The 19,089-nt window shown below is 38.0% G+C and overlaps 2 protein-coding genes across 2 annotated transcripts; both read left to right on the top strand.

The window, feature by feature from the left end:
* Nucleotides 1-674: 674 nt before the first annotated feature.
* LOC109136005 (uncharacterized mitochondrial protein AtMg00860-like) lies at nt 675-1,220 on the top strand. Its single transcript, XM_019251605.1, has 2 exons — nt 675-827; nt 894-1,220. The coding sequence occupies exons 1-2, from the start codon at nt 675-677 to the stop codon at nt 1,218-1,220; spliced, it is 480 nt and encodes a 159-aa protein (XP_019107150.1).
* Nucleotides 1,221-18,279: 17,059 nt separating this feature from the next.
* On the top strand, nt 18,280-19,089 carry LOC104903166 (uncharacterized). Its single transcript, XM_010691163.1, has one exon. It carries the CDS (start codon nt 18,280-18,282, stop codon nt 19,087-19,089), a length of 810 nt encoding a protein of 269 aa, XP_010689465.1.

Raw genomic sequence — 19,089 nt, 5'->3', positions numbered from 1 at the left:
TCGAAGTATCATACCTACATTCAGTGCCGTGATCAGAAGGTAATGCTCCGAGATTCTAAGGGTAAAAAGACTTCTTATTCTGACATTGTGGTGAAGAAGGATGTTAAGTGGGTATTCGCTTCGAGAATGCGGAAGATGCATCAGAAAGGTGATGTGGTATACCTTTGCATAGTGAAGGATTTGCCATTTAAAGAGCAGCTCTAAAGTATTCCGGTGGTTCGGGATTATCCTGATGTATTTCCTGAAGAGTTGTCAGGTATCCCTTCTGAAGGAGATGTGGAGTTCTGCATTGATGTAGTGTCGGGTACTGCTCCTATATCCAAGGATCCGTATAAAATGGCACTGTCTGAATCACAAGAGTTGAAAACTCAATTGCAAGAGATGATAGATAAAGGATTCATAAGGCCTCGTGTGTCTCCTTGGGGTGTTCCATTTCTGTTTGTCAAGTAGAAAGACGGGAGTATGCGTCTATGCATTGATTACTGTGAGTTGAATAAGGTAACGATCAAGAATAAATATTTGTTGCCTCGCATTGAAGACCTGTTTGATCAATTGAAAGGTGATGGGGTGTTTTCCAAGATCGATCTGAGATCTAGTTATCATCAAATCCCCATTAAGAAGGAAGATACTCCAAAGACTGCTTTCCACACCAGATATACTATGAATTTGAAGTGATGCATTTTGGTCTCACGAATGCTCCTGCGATTTTCATGGATCAAATGAATCGCTCTTTCTACGAGTACTTGGATACTTGTTTAGTCGTGTTTATCGATGATATTCTCGTTTACTCTAAGGACGAGAAGGACCATGAGAAGCATTTGAGACTGGTGCTAAATATTCTACACAAGTAAAAGTGGTTCGTAAATCTGTCTAAGTGCGAAATCTGGCTGAAGGAAGTTGCTTTTATGGGGCATGTAATCAACAAGGAAGGAGTTAAGGTGGATCCCCCTAAGATCAAGGTTGTTGTAGAGTGGAAGAGTCCTAAGAATTTGACCAAGGTTCAAATTTTTTTGGGTCTTGCTGGTTATTGTAGGAGGTTCATTCAAGATTTCTCTAAGATAGCTCAACCTCTGACTCGCTTGATGTGCAAGGACCACAAGTTCGTCTGGTCCGAGGATTGTGAAGGGGCATTTCAGAAGCTGAAAAAGAGTTTGACCTGTGTTCTTGTTCTTACTTTGCCATTAGAGGGTGTGGGGTATGAAGTGTTCAGTGATGCATAGAAGAATGGTATGGGTTGTGTTTTGTTGCAGCAAGGGAAGGTAATAGCCTATGCTTCGAGGCAACTGAAGGTGCATGAGAGGTATTACCCGGCCTATAATATGGAGTTAGCGACTGTGGTATTTGCACTTAATATATGGTGACACTATCTGTATTGCACATGTAAGGTGTATTATGACCACAAGAGCCCGAAGTACATCTTCACTTAGCATGATCTTAACATGAGGCAGATTAGGTGGCTTAAATTGATCAAGGATTACGATCTGACCTTGATTACCAAGAGGGTAAGGCGAACAAAGTAGCAGATGCTATGAGTTGCAAGAATAAGCATTCTTTAAATGCTGTATGGTGGTGCCTCATGAATTGTGTGAAGAGTTCTGCAAGCTTGATATCGAGGTTATTCCTCAAGGTTGTGTGTCTGCGATGTTGGGTTCTATGAGTGCTGAGCCTGAGTTGTTCCAGGAGTTGAGAATTAAGAAAAAGGGTGATCCAAAGCTAGAGAAGATCCGTGAAGCAAAGATGCAAGGTCATGCAGATAATTTGAGATATGTGTTGATGATAGCTTGAGGTTCATTGGACGTTGTTGTGTGCCCAATGATGGTGAGATTAAGAGAAATATTCTCGAGGAAGCTCATAGTACTTATTTTGTTCATCCTGGTGGTGACAAGCGTTATAACGATCTTAAGGTAAATTTTTGGTGGCCTGGTATGAAGAGAGAGATCGTCGAGTTTGTGGCTAGGTGTCTAGTCCGCCAGAAGGTGGAAATTGAGCATTAGGGGCCTGCTGGTTTATTGCAACCTTTGCCTATTCCTGCTTGGAAATTCGACTCGATCTCGATGGATTCGTGATGGGTTTGCCTAAGGCTGCTGGTGGGAAGAATGTTGTGTGGGTGATTGTGGATCGTTTGACCAAAGTGGCTCGTTTTATTGCGTTGAAGAACACTGAAGAACACTTGGTCTATGGAAGAGTTAGCTGAAACTTATGCTAATGAGATTATTCGTCTTCATGGGGTTCCCAAAGACATTGTCTCTGACCGTGATCCGCGATTTCTATCCCATTTCTGGACCGCTTTGCAGGAGGATTTTGGTTCAAAGTTGAAGCTCAGTACTGCATTTCATGCGGCTACCAATGGTCAAACTGAGAGAACTATTCAGAGCTTGGAATATATGCTTCATGCTTGTGCCTTAATTTCAATAGTCTTGGGTCAAGTCGCTTAGCCTGGTTGAGTTCTCTTATAACACCAGCTATCAAGCTAGTATCCAAATGGTTCCGTATGAGGCTCTTAATGGAAGGAAGTGTTGTCGTCCTATTTGTTGGAGCGACATCAGTGACTCATTGATTTTGGGCACGAAGTTAATTTAGGATACTGTTGAGCTAAGTGAAAGTAATCTAAGCTAAAATGAAGGCTCCTCAAGATAGGCAGAAGTTGTATGCAGATTTGTGTCGGAAACCTATTTCCTTTGAGGTGGGAGATAAGGTGCTTTTGAAGGTTTCTCCTATGAAGGGAGTGACGCGCGCGGATTGGTCAAAAGGGTCAGTTGAGTCAAAGTATGTGGGCCCTATGATATTCTTGAAAGGAATGGGGCCGTATCGTTTGGCTTTACCGCCAGAGCTGTCGAAGGTTTATGATTTATTTCATGTGTCGCAGTTGCGCATGTATCGTAGTGATCCTACGCATGTAATTCTTGTTGAGTCGGTCTCATGCGAGTTGAATTTCACTTTTCAAGAGAGACCAGTTTGTATATTGGACCGTCAGAACCGTGCTCTGATAATGAAGGCGATTCCCTTGGTTAAAGTACTTTGGAGAAGTCAAAAGTACGAAGAATCAACGTGGGAAACCAAAGAGTCGATGCAACTGAAATACCCAAAACTATTCGTTTCAGGTATTCTTTGTGTTCTTGTCTTATTTGTTGTGTTTTCGAAGTTTTGAGGACGAAACTTTATTTAAGGAGGGGATATTGTAACAGCCCATAATTTTGCTCCTAGTTTTTTGCAAAAATTTTTCCTAAAACTATGATTTTCTCTAAATTAATGATTTTTATTTTTATAAATTATTGGGAGCCGATTTTTTTTTATTATTTGACGTGCTAAGTAGGTGTATTTATATTTATGATATAATTTATTAGAATTATTTTCGATGTTAAGTATTTTTAAAGTTTAGGCGCGATTTAGGAAATTATCGATTTATCGCGTACAGGACTTTTGACGCATGGATCATTGATGACTAGACCGAAAATATTTGGTGTGAGTTGGGCTTGGGTCAACCGGCCATCTAGAGGGAAAGGGAGATAATTTTTCTTCTCTCATTTTGTTTTGGTGACTCTTTGCATTTGTGTAACCTCCATAACCCCCTCATTATTTCAATTATTAAACCCCTTTTTATTTATTCTTTAAACCACTCAAAATTATGATTAAAATCAGATTATCATTGCTTTCATCTTTGCAAAAATTCGGTTATAATCATCTTCATCATTCTCTCTCAAAATTTTCTACTTCTTTTCTTCGTCTATTGTTCTTAACTTGTTCTACTTGCCTATTCCTCGTCCGTGATGGTTTGGGGGTTTGAAGAAGAAGAGAAGTGCACGCATAATTTGGGATTATCGTAGTATTTTTCAACTCGCCTCCGACTATTCAGGTAACTAGTAGTTATCTTAGAACGATAGAGACTTGGGTATATTTCGGTATTACATTATTATGTTAGGAATTCTTTTAAATACTTTTCATATGATATTGTTGATAAAAATTTACGTGAATGTTCATTATGTATTTTGTGAGTATGTTATGTGAATAAAATAATTTATGTTTGAGTTTTTCCTATTTTATTAATTTAATTGGAAATTTGTGTGTTCATGGCTAATTTATAAAATAATTAGTGAGCAAATTTTATAATTGCCGAAAATATTTTTCATGAAGCATGTTATGTATGTAGTATGTTTTCCATATGTTATAATAATTTTTGTCTACAGTTGACGAGTTTAAATAATTGAATTGTCTATCATTTTAGTGTTTGTTAGTATTTCAATCGTGAATATTATATTTTGAGGTTAAAAAATCTATTTATTTACATAATCTGTATCAGCGTGGGTGTGTTCATGTTATGTGAATTTTCGGTAATTTTTGGGCGTCTATTTTTATTTTTAAGTATTATATTGGCTTACATGACTAATATATAAATTTATGTTCAAAATTACTTTTGGAGTCCTAAAATTAGAAATAAATTTTTTACTATGTCGTTAAAGTTATAATGGTCTTATTATATTTTTCATAATATTTTAATGATCAGTTTTATTACTTTAATAATTTTTATTGTGTTTTTGTTAAGGGTTTAAGGATATTCTTTTTAATTATTTCAGGGTTTAATAATCGGAAATAAATTAAGATCTTTTACATTCTTGGAAGCTGATAATTTGTAGGTTAGTGTGTTTATAATTGAGTATCATTATATTTATGTTTAGTCTTTGTAAAAATGATTAATCTTACGTTTTGCTGATTTAATGAGCTTTGGTGTTAATTGGTGGTGGTGTCAGACGCACGATGATGCGTCAGACGCGGGTTGGTCTGTGCGCCAGACGCACAAGTTGGTGCTGAGCGCAAGCTCATGCACCGAGTGCATAGTTTTGTGTTGTATCATTTTTCGTATGTGCTTGTACTTATGTTTTTCCTTGAAGTTGCTAATTTTATATGATATGATTCATTTCTGCTTGATACTTTTAGTGCGGTAAAAACTCTTTTATCATCATTGTTTGTTCTTAGTGGCGTTCATAGTGTTTGGTGTTTGGTGTTTGAGACATTTGTTGTAAGTTTTTTTTTTTTTGATGAATTGTGGGTATAAAGCCGGGTGGCATCTCTTTTGACGAATAGTTTTGAGATGAATGACACTATCATGTTATTAGAGATTTTATATATTTTTGAGCTCAGAACATCCGGTGGGATAGATGTAGTCCCCGGTGAAGAACATGACAACCATATGGTCTGCAAACTAGGGGTAAACCTAAGTTAATTGTTGTCATCCGAGAGGTCAGGGAGTACGCTTGTTCTACCCTGCATCGGGATTTTGACCACTCTTATACACATGCAGTGGGGACCATAATCCCATAGATTGACCTAGAGATTGCGATCTAGCAAACCTTATGAAGTGAATTGCGATTCACTGGCGTTCGGTTTTTGACTCAATAACTTATTTTATCTATGCTTTTAATTTTATTTAAGTACTCTTGAGATGGGTTATTCATTTTTATCTTATTTACTTTCCATTGTATTACTTGTGAGCTTTATGATTTTGGATGCATGTTATAGTTGTCTTGTCCTTATGGTTTTCTTTCTTATTAATCTACTCCCTCCGTTTCCTAAAGATCTTCCCACTTACTGTTCCTACAGATACCAAGGAAAATCAAGTTGTGTGGGGCATGATGTGAGTAAAGTAGGAGAGAGAAAGGGGTTAAGATAAATAAACAAATAAAAAGGGGTTAAAGTAGGAGAGAGAAAGGGAGTAAAATTGAATTAATAATGTAATGGTGGACCATATGATAGTGACATGAGAGGGTAAATAGGGAAATTTGTTTTGCCAAATAAGGAATAAAGCAAAAGTGGGAAGATCTTTTGGAAACACCCTTAAACGGAAAGTGGGAAGATCTTTAGGAAACGGAGGGAGTATGTCTGAATTACACTTTGATTTCTTTTGTTCTAGGAGAACTGCTAGTTACTCCCCCACTGACTGTGAAATTATTTGATATATCTTTACAGATGGAAATGACCTCTATACTTGTAATTGTTTGGGCTAGCAGAGTGTGGGTCGGTAATGACAATAAGCTGCTTATAGTGAATTTAGTAGATGACAATAAGTTGCTCAGAGTGTGGGTCGGTAATGACAATGGAGAGTCTTAGTAGATGAGTGTTAGGTCTCAAGGACATTTAGACTAATTTAAGTTTTTGTGGGAGACTTGCATGTCTTGTAGTTTATGGATGATGTAATGTTTTGACTATGGTTTTATATTTCAATTTCAATAAGGCTTCCATGCCAAGTAGTAAGTTAGTATTGTTTATTCCTTTATTTATTTATATTATGTTTCCTTTGAAACAGTAAATTTCCCATTTTCAATAATAAATTTCTTTTCATTCTTTTATTTTTGTATGTGACGTCTTATTTGAGATGTTTATATTGCAAGTCAATAGAGACAATATTTGTTCGTAATGAAAATGTGTTGTATGAATGTGCATATGTGTAATGGTTAAATGAATAAACGATTATGTGTGCGTCACTGAGATAATCGTTGTGTTATTTTCAGCGCAGAATGGTTCAATCGGGAGGTACACTTGAGACCCCTCTGAATGTCGAGCAATTGATACATGACCTAGTGCATATTACATCTAACCTAGCCCAAGGTCATAATCGGAATGGGACTTGTCTAAAATGGTTGCCCATAGGAATCCACCAATACTGAATGGAAAAGAGGGGCCTGAGGAATTGGAGAATTGGGTTGAGGAGCTTGATATGTTTTTTCTTCACCCTCACCTGCCCAGATGGCAAGACTGTGCCCTTAGCTAGATATTACCTATAGGGAGATGCCCACTTTTGGTGGACTCAGGCCAAGACAACCTCTTGAAACAACCTAACTTTAGGTGGGAAGCTTTCAAGAAAGCCTTAAGGGATAAATATTACCCACCATACCTCAAAAAGCAGAAAGCCTAAGAGTTTATGATGCTAAACAAGGGAGCATGTTTGTTGAGGAATACTACCGCAAATTCATTGAGCTAATGAGATTTGCTCCTGAAATTATCCCTGCTGAGGAAGCTAAGGCCTCACATTTTGAATTAGAGCTTACCCTTGACCTGCAAGGTAGACTGGGAGGAGATACCTTCACCTCGTTATACCATATTTTTGGCAAAGTTGCTCATTTATATGCCATAAAGAAACGAGGGGAAGGGGGTAAACAAGGTGAGAAACGAAAGGAGAATCCAAACCCCGAGGTTCAAAGATTTGAAAATAAACACCATGGGAACCAGAACCACCAAAACTCCCAAAGAAACTTTGGTAAGGGACCCAACAACAACACTCACCACAATAACAATAACCGCAACAATAACACCAACAACTGCAGACCTGAGCGTGCGTACAGGTGTAAGAAGTGCCTAAACAACCATCCTGGGAGGGATTGCGAGGGTAATAAGGTGGATTGTCGTGAATGTGGGAAATTTGGGAATAGGGCGTATGAGTGTTACTCAAAGAATAAGGTAAACCCCAATGGTTAAAATAAAGGGAACTACAGAGACAAGCCTAGGAATAGGAATGGGAATTGTGGAAATGCATACAATGGGTCAGGGAACTAAAATTATTCCAAACCACCAAACAATACCGATAATCAGGCACCAAATGGGAACCATGTGACCAACAACAATGATAATAAGGGCAAAAGGAAGTTGTATATGGTGATGACTAGCAAAGAGGAAGCTCGTAGGGATGTTGTCATGGGTATTTTTTCTATCAACTCTATTCCTGTTAAAGTATCAATCGATTCTGGAGCATCGTTTTCTTTTATTGCCCATATAACTGCTAGAAATATAGCATTGGTTGAGTCCGAGTCAATTTCTATGCCTATAGTTATTCCCTCTGGGATGTTGTTAATTGCTCTAAGAGATTCCTAAATGTCTCGCTGAAAATAGGGGAGGGCTTCTTTCCTTCCGATCTAATAGAGTTTAATTTATCGAACCTATACATCATTTTGGGAATGAATTGGCTTGGGAAGTACAAGGCTAAGATAAATTCTGATACACAGAAGGTGGAACTAAGAGATCCTTCGGGAAAAAGGGTGTCATGTAGGAGAATGCCTCAAGAACTTGGGATTAAAGTAATCAATGCTTTGCAACTTAAGAGCTATTTAGACAAAAGATGACTTTTATTTATGTGTTTTGTGAGAAGGATTGAGGATGATCCATTGAGACTAGAGGTGATCATGGGCCTGGCCGGGCTGGGCCGCGCCTAAAAAAAAGTTGCCCATTGGTCGGGTGGGGTCGGTCCAAAACTTTGTGCCCAAAGGCCGCTATTTCGGGCTAAAATCGGGCCGGGCCAAAAAATAGACTAAAATGTCATTTTTTTTACTTGCCCAAAGCAAAATTCTGCCCAAAATCTGCCCAAAAATCGGGTCGGGTCGGGCTGAGTTGATCAGCTCTAATTGAGACCTGAGGATTTGCCTATATTGAGAGAATTCCGGGATGTTTTTCCTGAAGAAATACCTGGTATGCCTCCAAAGAGATGCAGAGTTCATTATTGACCTACCTGGAACTAGACCTATCTCCAAAGCCCCATACCGAATGACTCCAGCAGAAATGAACAAGTTGAAAAACTAGTTGGAAGAACTACTAGAGAAAGGGTATATTAGACCTAGTATGTCACCATGGAGAGCCACTGTCTTATTTGTGAAGAAGAAGGATTGTAGTTTGAGATTGTGTATTGACTACCGTGAGGTGAAAAATGTCACTGTGAAAAACAAATATCCATTACCTATGATAGATGACTTGTTTGACCAACTTCAGGGTGCAAGGATGTTCTCCAAAATAGATTTAAGGTCAAGTTACCATCAATTGTGGATTACTGATCAAGATATACCTAAGACTGTCTTCAGGACTAGATATAGACACTATGAGTTTACAGTCATGCCTTTTGGGTTAACCAATGCACCTGTTGTTTTCATGGACCTCATGAACAGGATTTTTTGACACTGCCTCGATAAATTTGTACTTCCCGCTCATAGACGATATACTGATCTATTCAAGGAGCAAGGAGGAGCATGAGGGTCATTTGAGGCTTATTTCACAGACACTTAGGGACAAACCAACTGTATGTAAAGTTTTCGAAGTGTGAATTTTGGTTACAAAGAGTGTCATTTTTTGGGTCATTTCGTCTCTAAGGAGGGTGTGTCAGTAGATCCTGCAAAAATAAAAGTTTTGAGTGAATGAATGTCACAGACACAAGAAGTTTCTTGGGTTTAGCCGGTTATTATAGGAGGTTTGTGAAAGACTTTTCAAATATAGCAAAGCCCATAACCAACATAATAAACAAAGATTGTAGGTTTAACTGGAATGAGGACACTGAGAAAGCCTTTCAAATGTTCAAAAAGAATAACTTCAACACATGTCCTAACCTTGACTAACGAGGATGAGAGATACGATGTCTATAGTGATGCGTCAAAGAATGGGTTGGGTTGTGTCCTTATGCAAAATGAGAAAGTCATAGCTTATGCGTCCCATCAACTGAAACCATATGAAGTTAACTACCCGACAAATGACCTAGAGTTGGCCACAATTGTTTTTGCCTTAAAAATTTGGAAATACTACCTCTACGAGGTGACTTGTCGAATTTTCACCGATCATAGAAGCCTCAAATACATCTTCACCCAAAAAGAACTTAATATGAGACGGCGCAGGTGGTTAGAGCTCATTAAGGACTATGACTTAGACATACAATACCATGAGAGTAAAGCAAATGTTGTTGTTGATGCATTAAGTCGCAAATCTAGCCATAGCATGAACACCTTGGTAGTTGCCGATAAACTTTGTGAGGAATTTTCTGAACTCCAAATAGAGGTGGTTCATAAATGGAAAGTAGAGAAGTTGTTGAGTGCCCTAACCATCCAGCCTAACTTCCTAGATGAAATAAGAGAGGGTCAGCCTGGAGATGTAAAACTTGAGCGAGTCAAAGCAAAACTTAAGGAGGGTAAAGCAGAAGGGTTTGAAATCCACGAAGATGGGAGTATATGCTACAAGAGTCGATGGTGTGTACTGCAAAAATGTGAGGAGTTGAGAAAAAGATAATGAGCCTCACATAGGAGTCTGGACAGATTAACCAAGACTGTGAGGTTCATACCCATCAAAGACACATGGAGTATGGAAGCTCTAGCCAAAGCATATGTTAAATATGTCATTCGATTGCATGGAGTACCCACGAGTATAGTGTCGAATAGGGACTCGTAATTCCTTTTGCATTTCTAGAAAAAGGTCCAGGAAGCATTAGGTAGTGAGCTATTAATGAGTACAACCTTTCACCCAGCTACAGACGGTCAAACAGAAAGAACCATTCAGACCTGAAAGACATGTTAAGATCATGTGCCTTAGAATATCACGGATCATGGGAAGACTATTTGGACGTCATAGAGTTCTCATACAATAAAAGTTATCATGCTAGTATTAAAATGACTCCATTCGAAGCACTGTATGGGAGAAAGTGTCGTAGTCCCTTGTGTTGGAACGACATTAGTGAGACTGTGGGTTAGGTCCTGAAATGATTCAAGGGACAGTGGATCAAGTGCAAGTCATTCAACAGATAATTAAGGTTGCACAGGACAGGAAAACATCCTATGCGGATCAGAAGCGAAGGGAAGAGAATTATGAAGTTGGTGAAAAGGTGTTGCTTAAGGTGTCCTCAATGAAAGGAGTGATGCAATTTGGGAAAAGGGGGAAGTTAATCCCTAAGTTCATAGGACCATTTGAGATTTTGGCAAGAGTATGCAAAGTAGCCTATCACCTGGAATTGCCCAACAAGTTAGAAGGGGTCCATAATGTGTTTCATGTATCCCAACTCCAAAAATACGTACCTGACGAGTCACATGTCCTAGAATCTGAAAACATCGAGTTAAATGAAACCTTGTCCTATGAAGAGAAACCGATAAAGATCCTAGACCACACGGTGTGTAGTACGAGAAATAAGGATGTCAAAATTGTGAAAGTGTTGTGGAGGAATCAAAATACTGAAGAAGCCACATGGGAAGCAGAATATGCGATGCATCTGAAGTAAACCGAGCTTTTTCAAGAGGTAGGTGAGTTACGGGGACGTAACTTTTTTTTAAAAGGGGGAAGAATATGATAGAATTTCGCGCTTCCACCCTAAAGACTGTTAATTATGTGTATTTATTGCTTATGTGACGTGCGAAAGTTAGAAAACGCTTATGAAATATTAGGACTTAGAAGTGCAAAAGATCATCGTTAAGACTGGATACGTCAAGTTTCGGGACGAAACTTCCTTTAAGGGGGAAGCCTGAAATACTCCGTATCTTTGGGAGTTATTCTTTTATAAATAAGAAAATACAAAGAATAAAGAGAAAATATTTCAATCTTATTTACAAAAAAAAAATTCAGTTTGGACAAGCCTACAGTTATAACTTAAATATACAGCATGCTTTTTATACCTAATTATATTATAGTTTGGTTTTATTTTATTTTTGAAATAAATAACATAATAGATAGGAATTTGATATGGGAACAAATCCTATTAAACCTAGGTTTACCATGCTGTAAATAAGAGATAACAGAAGGAAAAAAAAAAAGACAAAAAACTCTATTCACTTTGTCATCAGGCATTTTAAATTTTACCCAAAGCTTTTCTCTCTTTTCCTTTTTCTTCTCACCTGCGTTCTTTCTTTCTCATCTCCTCTACTTTCGTGTCTTCTTCCCTTGCATCTGAGAACTCCCTCGCTGGCGTTCGGGAAGTGACAAAGGTCACTGGTGATTCGCAGACGTTGCAAAGGTCACGCGCACGAGGCTGCAGTCGCTCGCGTCTGGTGGTTTGATCGTGGGGGTTCGAGTGTTTATGGCGAGGGTTTATGCGAGTGGTGTCGCGCAGAGGCCAGAGTTTGTGGCTAGGGTTTATGCGAGTGGTGTCACGCAGAGGCCGGAGTTCATGGTTGGGTTCGTCATGCGAGTGGTGTCGTGTAGAGGCTGGAGTTCGTGTCTGGGTTCGTTCGTGCGGGTTCACGTTTGGTGGCTCAAGTGTGAAGGTTGAGTGAGGTGCCCGTCAAGGTATGTGAGTAGTCGGGTGTCGCGCAGGTCGAGGTGGTGGTCGCCGGAGTTCATGCGACATCACCAGGGGTTTATCGCCGGCGAGTGGATCCGGTAACCTCTACAAAAAAAATTCCTTCTCCAACCTACTTAATTTAATTGTATAATCTGATTTTGTAATTTTAATGTAATTTGATTATGTTGTAATTTAATTAAGTTGTAATTTTATTAAGTTGTGATTTGATTAAGTTGTAATTTGATTAATGATGTAACTATAAGTAACTTAATAAGTAAAGGAAATCAGATTTATAATTATAGTTGTAGTTCTTATGATAATTTTGTTATTCAAATCTGATTTTTATAAGACTTGTACATATTGGGTTAAGTTTGGTTATTATAAATAAGTATATTATAAGCTAACTAAAATAAGATTTGTAAACATATTATTATTAGTTTCCAAAGCCGTTAGTTTCAATTAAGTTTATGAAAAAGGAAGTTTAAACAATAAGATTCATTATTTTTATATTTCGAAACACTAAGTTTTACATAGTTAGTTAAGCTGTTTTTTATTTTAATAATATCAAGGAATTAGCACTGAAATATTTTTATTATTCTATTAGGTCCTAATTTCATAAGCGGAGCGTTTAAAAAGTCAGCAAAGATTCGTCGTTATAAGGTACGTACGCGGTGCTAGTTCAGTTGGATATATGTTACTATCATGTTAGGTTATGAATTTTTCATTTGGAACCTAGAATCATGATAGGAAACAGTTGTATGATTATGATTGATGAGATTGTTTGGTTGCATGAAATCGATTGTGAAATCTGTATATATTTCCTGGTTGTATGACTTGTGAATTGGATTGCATTATTATTTGGAATGCGTAATTCTATCGTATCACAAGCATGAAATGTATTGGATTGGAACCCTTTGATTTATTGTGTAGCAAGGATGTTACAAGAACTAAAGAATTGAGCAATGTATCTAAGAAAGAACATTAATTAATTACATGTTTAATGTTATGTGAATGGATAACACTAAGAAGGATATTTGGCGATAAACTTGTAGCTGGAATTCCTACAAGTAATGAATAATGGGAGTATGGGACCTATTCTACACTTCAACGCGGGCTTACTTTGACGTTAGTAGTATCCTTATAAATTTTGATAACACAAGTAGGCGAAAGGTTTCGTACGATCTTGGGGATATGCATACTAAGGTGATGGATGTGCAACGGAACGATACTGTATTTACATTTCATCTAATAGACCAAGTTGTCTATTAAGGATTAAGTAGCCCGTATGATGCTAGTAAGATGACGGTGCCTGTTCGCTACCAACTAAATTATAAGTAATAAATGTAATACTCTCGTGGTATCATGTCTAGGAATGTTTCATATTGTTTTGACTGTGCTTAGTATATTATTTCACTGTTATAGTACATACTCAGCATAGCTGATTGTTGTTATTTGTGTTTGTTTGTTGACTTGTGATGAATCATTGATGCTTGAATGGGGAGCATATTATGTATGATGGTGATGCTGCATGAGAAAGAGCATGCGGGGATATTCTCCAATTTATAAACTTTTAAAGGTTTTGGTTGAACTTAGAATTATTATAATTTACTTAGTTTGTGGTTTGAATAAAAAGGGGTCAATGATGATTCCCAAGTTGTAGTTAACATTTTATTTCCGCTGCAACTTAGTTTTCATAATAATGTTTTAAGTTAATGTTTTCATTCCAATAAGCCTTGCGTTTCACTGTGGCGGTAATACTCCCAAAATTGATGCGACGTAGTCTAGACGTGTATGGATTTTGGGGTGTTACAGAAATGTTTATGGTGGGATCTTTGTTTTGTGGAGGGAAGTGTATGATGATATTATTGGTTATGGAATTAGTGAAAAAGGTTATGTGGTGATATTATGTGATGGCAAATGGGATAGGGTATATGATGATTTGGACATTTATTTAAGTGATTTGTGGAGGTATGGAATGGTGACTTGGAAAGAGTCTTTTACCAATTAAAGTGAATTTTTTTTAGGAAAATTTGTTAGAAACCACCTTTTATAATCACTTTTTTGTGAGAAACCACCTTTTATAATCACTTTTTTGTGAGAAACCACCTTTTAAATTTTTTTGGTTAATTAGCCACCTTTTTGGTTATTTTTTTTGTTGGAATCCACCACTTGCCGAATCCGGCATTGACCTCGATTTTCCGGCGTTGACCATCAGATTTTCGCCATTCTTCCCCCTTTATCTTTCTTCCCCTCCCCCCTCGCATCCTCGGCAACCCACCCTCCCCCCTCGCATCCCCGACAACCCCCCTTCCCTCTCGCATACCCCAACAACCCCCCTCCTTCCTCGCAACCCGCCGGCAAACACCCCCCCCCACGACCATCCCCACCCTCCCAGCCCTAGGCCCATCTCCTCCCTCACATCCCCCGACATCTGAGGTGGAAGAAATGGCGAAAATCTGGAAAAAAAAATGGCGAAAATCTGATGGGTCAACACCGGATTCTGGCAAGTGGTGGCTTCTAACAAAAAAAAAGAACCAAAAAGGTGGCTAATTAACCAAATTTTTTTAAAAGGTGGTTTCTCACAAAAAAGTGATTATAAAAGGTGGTTTATGACAAATTTTCCTTTTTTTTAAATAGATAAAATAAGAAGGTTTTTATTTGAGAAAACATATGGGGTAAGTTGTTGGGAGGATATGAATACCCGACTTTCTCCAAAAAGAAAAGAAGCTAAAAGGGAAATCCTAAACATGACCGTTTACCAAAGTGAGACCTATTGATAGTAGGACACCCAATAATGAAAGACTCTCGTTTGTTTTCCTAAAATTAGGTGAAATTAGACTCCAATAACTCTAATGCATGCAGACAATAAAATATGTGGAATCATCCACCACACTGCCTAAATTGATATCAAAATGTGAGATGCACAAGCAGCGAGCCACGTAGCGAAGGTGTGTGTCGCGCAGTACAGTGCGTATGGTGCGGGAGTAGTGTATCAGGCGCATCCTCCTACGTTTAGCGTACAGTTCTCACACACGTCTTTACGTCGATTTAGGCGATGTTTTGGCGAATTCGACACGATTTCAGGACGTTATGACTGACATAATGACAACACCAATTCGACAGACCAACATTGACTTGCAAATTGACAGACCTCTTTTTTAGACTTGGAAGAAAGGTCGAATGAACAATAAGCATGGTACGAATAGAGTGCGTGCCACGCAACTGAATGCGCGCGACGCGCATGCTATGCGTCTGGCGCAGGAACGGTACGCCAGGCGCAAATTAATGCGTCTAGCGCGCTGCTCCCTCGCATGCGTATCGGCAATTTGACTAGATTTCGGACGAAAATGATGATCTATTTAGACGCAAATTTTAGGCGCAAGGCCTATCAACGTGTCAATAAAATAACAGCAGGCAAAAACTGCAATTACACATAAATGTCAGGTAACATGGATGCATGAGTTCTCAACCTAAAGTCCAGTTCTACATTCAACTATTGGTCAGGTTTTGGTTAAGGCTGAAAGGGTCCATAACTAAGAGATCCATCCTACGCTTCGTACCTTTGCTTGAAAAGGTGGGCATGTGTAAGACGCACTCCAGTTCTCAAGTCAGAAACAAGAGAACAATGTCATGGTTGGGTAAATTTGCTTATGACTAAGATCCAACACTATCTCTCAAGAAGCTTTTTGGAATGACAAAGCGCAAACCCCCCGGCCGTCACCTCACACATAGAACGTGTTAATGAGGCAAGGAAATTGTCCTTATGGTGGATGAACAGTAGCCATGCAGATGCAATACAATATTATTCAAATGCATAAAAAGAGAATGAATCTTATTTTTCAAGTTTCACCTACTCATTTTAAAAAAAGTTTAATTTGAAATCCTCCTCGTTGAAGTCGTCAAATTCTAGGTGAGATTTAATTTTCCCCTATCGCAATGTGAAAGCGGATTTGACTGCCCTATTGTTAAGGTTTTACTGAAATTCGTTTTTAAGTCGCCAACAAGTCTTTTAGAGGAAAACTTATAAACCTAATTGGATATTGAAAATTGTAGGGACATCTTAGGGACTTATCCCATATAGATTTACCCGTCTTGACTCCATAGATGGTCAATGAACCATAAGTTGAGTTCGAGAGTTAGGGTACAACACAATCATGAACCAATTTTCGCATTGCTGGCCTCTACTAAATATCGGTTCATATCATAGTTTTATGCAAAAGAATAATCATATAATATTTTTATACATCCTAAAAATACTAGTCTAGGTTGGTTCAGGAAAGGGAGAACTGAGAATCATTAAGGAAGTTAGAACTGCTAGTATTCACGATTACTAGAGGGGAAGAGTGTGAAAGATGAGAAGTCTACAGTGGTTGGGAAGCAATAAGTAGAAAGGTAGCGAAGGGTTTGGTTAAACCAAACAGAGAGTCACTTTTTAGGGTTTGCCAAGTATGGTGCTACTCAGTGGCGGATGTAATGTATAACACCATGGTGGACGTGCACCAGCATTAAAAAACAAAAAAACAAAAAAAAAATTATCAACCAATTCACGCTTCACGGGTTCATTCTCACATCTCTCAAAAACTTTCTTTTCTCTCACATCTCACTTCTTCTTAGTTCTCCCTTTCTCTCTCATACAATCTCAGATCCAGACTTTAGTCACCTTCACTTCTCTCTCAAAGGCCTCACCGGTGCCGGTGCTGTGAACTAAAAGACATGTGTGACTCGGAGTCTCGGACCTCCTGCTAGTTGCTTCGTATCAGTGTTGTGACTCGGACCTCCTGCCTGGTTGCCTCACCTACCTGCAGCCATAGAACCGCTTGGAACTCGGTGGACGATGGTGGACGGACAGACGCTGGACCTCCAAGAGTCGTGACTCGTGAGTAGGTACATCTTAATCTGCTCAATTTTCTTGATTTCTTGTTTTACTTTATAGACTAAGGTTTCATCAATTTCTTGAGAATTGGAAAATAAATTGCAGTTTCACTTGTTGTGGGTGTTTATATATTATATTATATAATTTAGAATTGTTACACATGTTGATTTTGTTGTTGTAATTTGATTTGGGTGTTATTGGTGTTTGAAAATTGAAATGGCATTATGTTTGAATTGGGTGTTATCACTGTTAATGCTTATTTTGTTAATTATATTTTATAGTGTATGGCAAATTGGCAGCATGTTTCATTTGTGAGATACATCTTGATTTAGTTAAATTGTTACTTGATTTTCAGATTTGATAATGAAGAGAAAATGTAATCCAAACAAAATGCAAAATATTGCTAGTTTCTTCACTAAGAAAAATCCAACTCCAAATTCTCCTTCACATTCAACACAAAATGAACAAATTTTGTCTCCTCAACTGGCAGGTGAACAACATTCCTCTCCATCACACAATTCAATTCAAAATTCTCCTCAAAATTTCCCTTAAAATTCTCCTCATAATTCCCCTCATAATCCTTCTAGCACTCCGATCTTTGGTCAAAGACTAAGTGAAATTGATTACGCCAATCTTCCACAAGACCCGTGATTGAGGAGAAAGATAGAGTGATTTCCATAAATATGATAAAGATTTAGTTAAGAGAACTTACATTGAGAGAAAACCTTGTCAACCTAAGGACTTCTTATTTCCTAAAACACTTATTGCACAAAAAAAAAAAAACGGTCGATTTATTGCCAAGTGGTTTGAAACATGGAGTTGGCTTAAGTATAGTGTGGAAAAGGGTGGTGCCTATTGTTTCATTTGTTATTTATTCAAGGATGAAACTGTAATTGGAGGTGATGCTTTTGTTAGTTGGGGTATTAAATCTTGGATAGATAGATACGATAAAAAATCATATCGGGAAACACATGAGTGCTCACAACAATGCAGTGTTAGCCATGAATTTATTCAAGAAATTAAAGTCAAGTATCTCTTCTACCTTGTCAAAACAAACAAAGGAAACTATGAGTGCTTATAGGAAGCGACTTGAAGCTTCGATTGAAACTATACACCGACTTCTACTCCAAGGATTGTCATTCCGTGGTCAGATGAAAAAGAAATTTCCTTGAGAAGAAGTAACTTTATGTCGTTGTTGACTTTTATTTCAAAAAAAGATCCTGAATATTCTAAAAAAAAAATTAAAAAATGCTCCCGTAATTGTCAACTTACTTCTCCAATTGTCCAAAAAGATATCATAAATGCATGTGCAAAAGAGACAACTAAAGCAATAATTAAAGATCTTAATGGTGGTTTCTTTACTATCCTGGCTGATGAGTTTGCCGATGTTTCTGATAAGGAACAAATGGCTCTTTGTTTGAGACATGTGAACAAAAAGGGAAAAGTTTGGGAGAGTTTACTTGGTATTGTGCATGTTTCCGATACTACTTCTTTGACTCTTAAAACTGCTATAGAGTCATTGTTGATGGAGTATTCTTTGTCTTTCTCTCAGGTACCAGGTCAGGGTTATGATAGGGCAAGTAATATGCAAGGGTCAATAAATGGTCTTAAGAATCTAATACAAAACGAATGTAAACAAGCATACTTTGTCCACTGCTTTACTTACCAACTTCAGTTGACTCAAGTTGCACTTGCTAAAAAAACCTCTGATTGTGCTTGGTTATATGTTGATGTACTTGCACCTCTCTTGAACTTTGTGGGAGGTTCACCGAAGAGGAGAGAAGTTCTTCGTGAAAAACAAGCTCAAAGAGTTGTGAAAGCATTGTCCTTAGGTGAACTTGAAACAGGGTTGGATTTGAATCAAGAATGTGGGTTATGTAGACCTTGTGACACTCGTTGGGGATCTCATTTCAAAAAAATATTAAATGCGCTTGATTTATATCCTTCAAACCTTGGGTCGCTTGATGACATTGCAGAAGTCTCTAATGCACTTGATTCTAACAAAGCACAAACTATTACAAATTTGTTGATGTCATTTGATTTTGTGTTTGTGGCGCATTTGATGGTTGGTATCTTTGGGATAACAAATAACTTGAATGTGGCATTACAAAAACGTGATCAAGACATTGTACATGCAATGAGAATGGTTAATGTAGCCACGATTAATTTGCAAGAGATGAGAGATGAGGATGGGATTCTTGTATGGAGAAGGTGA

Source organism: Beta vulgaris, chromosome 9 (assembly GCF_026745355.1).
Source record: "Beta vulgaris subsp. vulgaris cultivar EL10 chromosome 9, EL10.2, whole genome shotgun sequence".
In the NCBI taxonomy this organism is placed as follows: Eukaryota; Viridiplantae; Streptophyta; class Magnoliopsida; order Caryophyllales; family Amaranthaceae; genus Beta; species Beta vulgaris.
The sequence above is the reverse complement of the archived record's forward strand: the minus strand, read 5'-3'. Positions and strand labels throughout refer to the sequence as shown.

Excerpts from the sequence above, each read along its gene's own strand:
- LOC104903166 (XM_010691163.1), top strand. The coding sequence starts at position 18,280 with ATGGCTCTTTGTTTGAGACATGTGAACAAAAAGGGAAAAGTTTGGGAG.
- LOC109136005 (XM_019251605.1), top strand. The coding sequence starts at position 675 with ATGCATTTTGGTCTCACGAATGCTCCTGCGATTTTCATGGATCAAATG. Across the intron at positions 828-893 it reads ATGAGAAGCATTTGAGACTG|GAAGTTGCTTTTATGGGGCA; the intron begins GTGCTAAATATT and ends ATCTGGCTGAAG.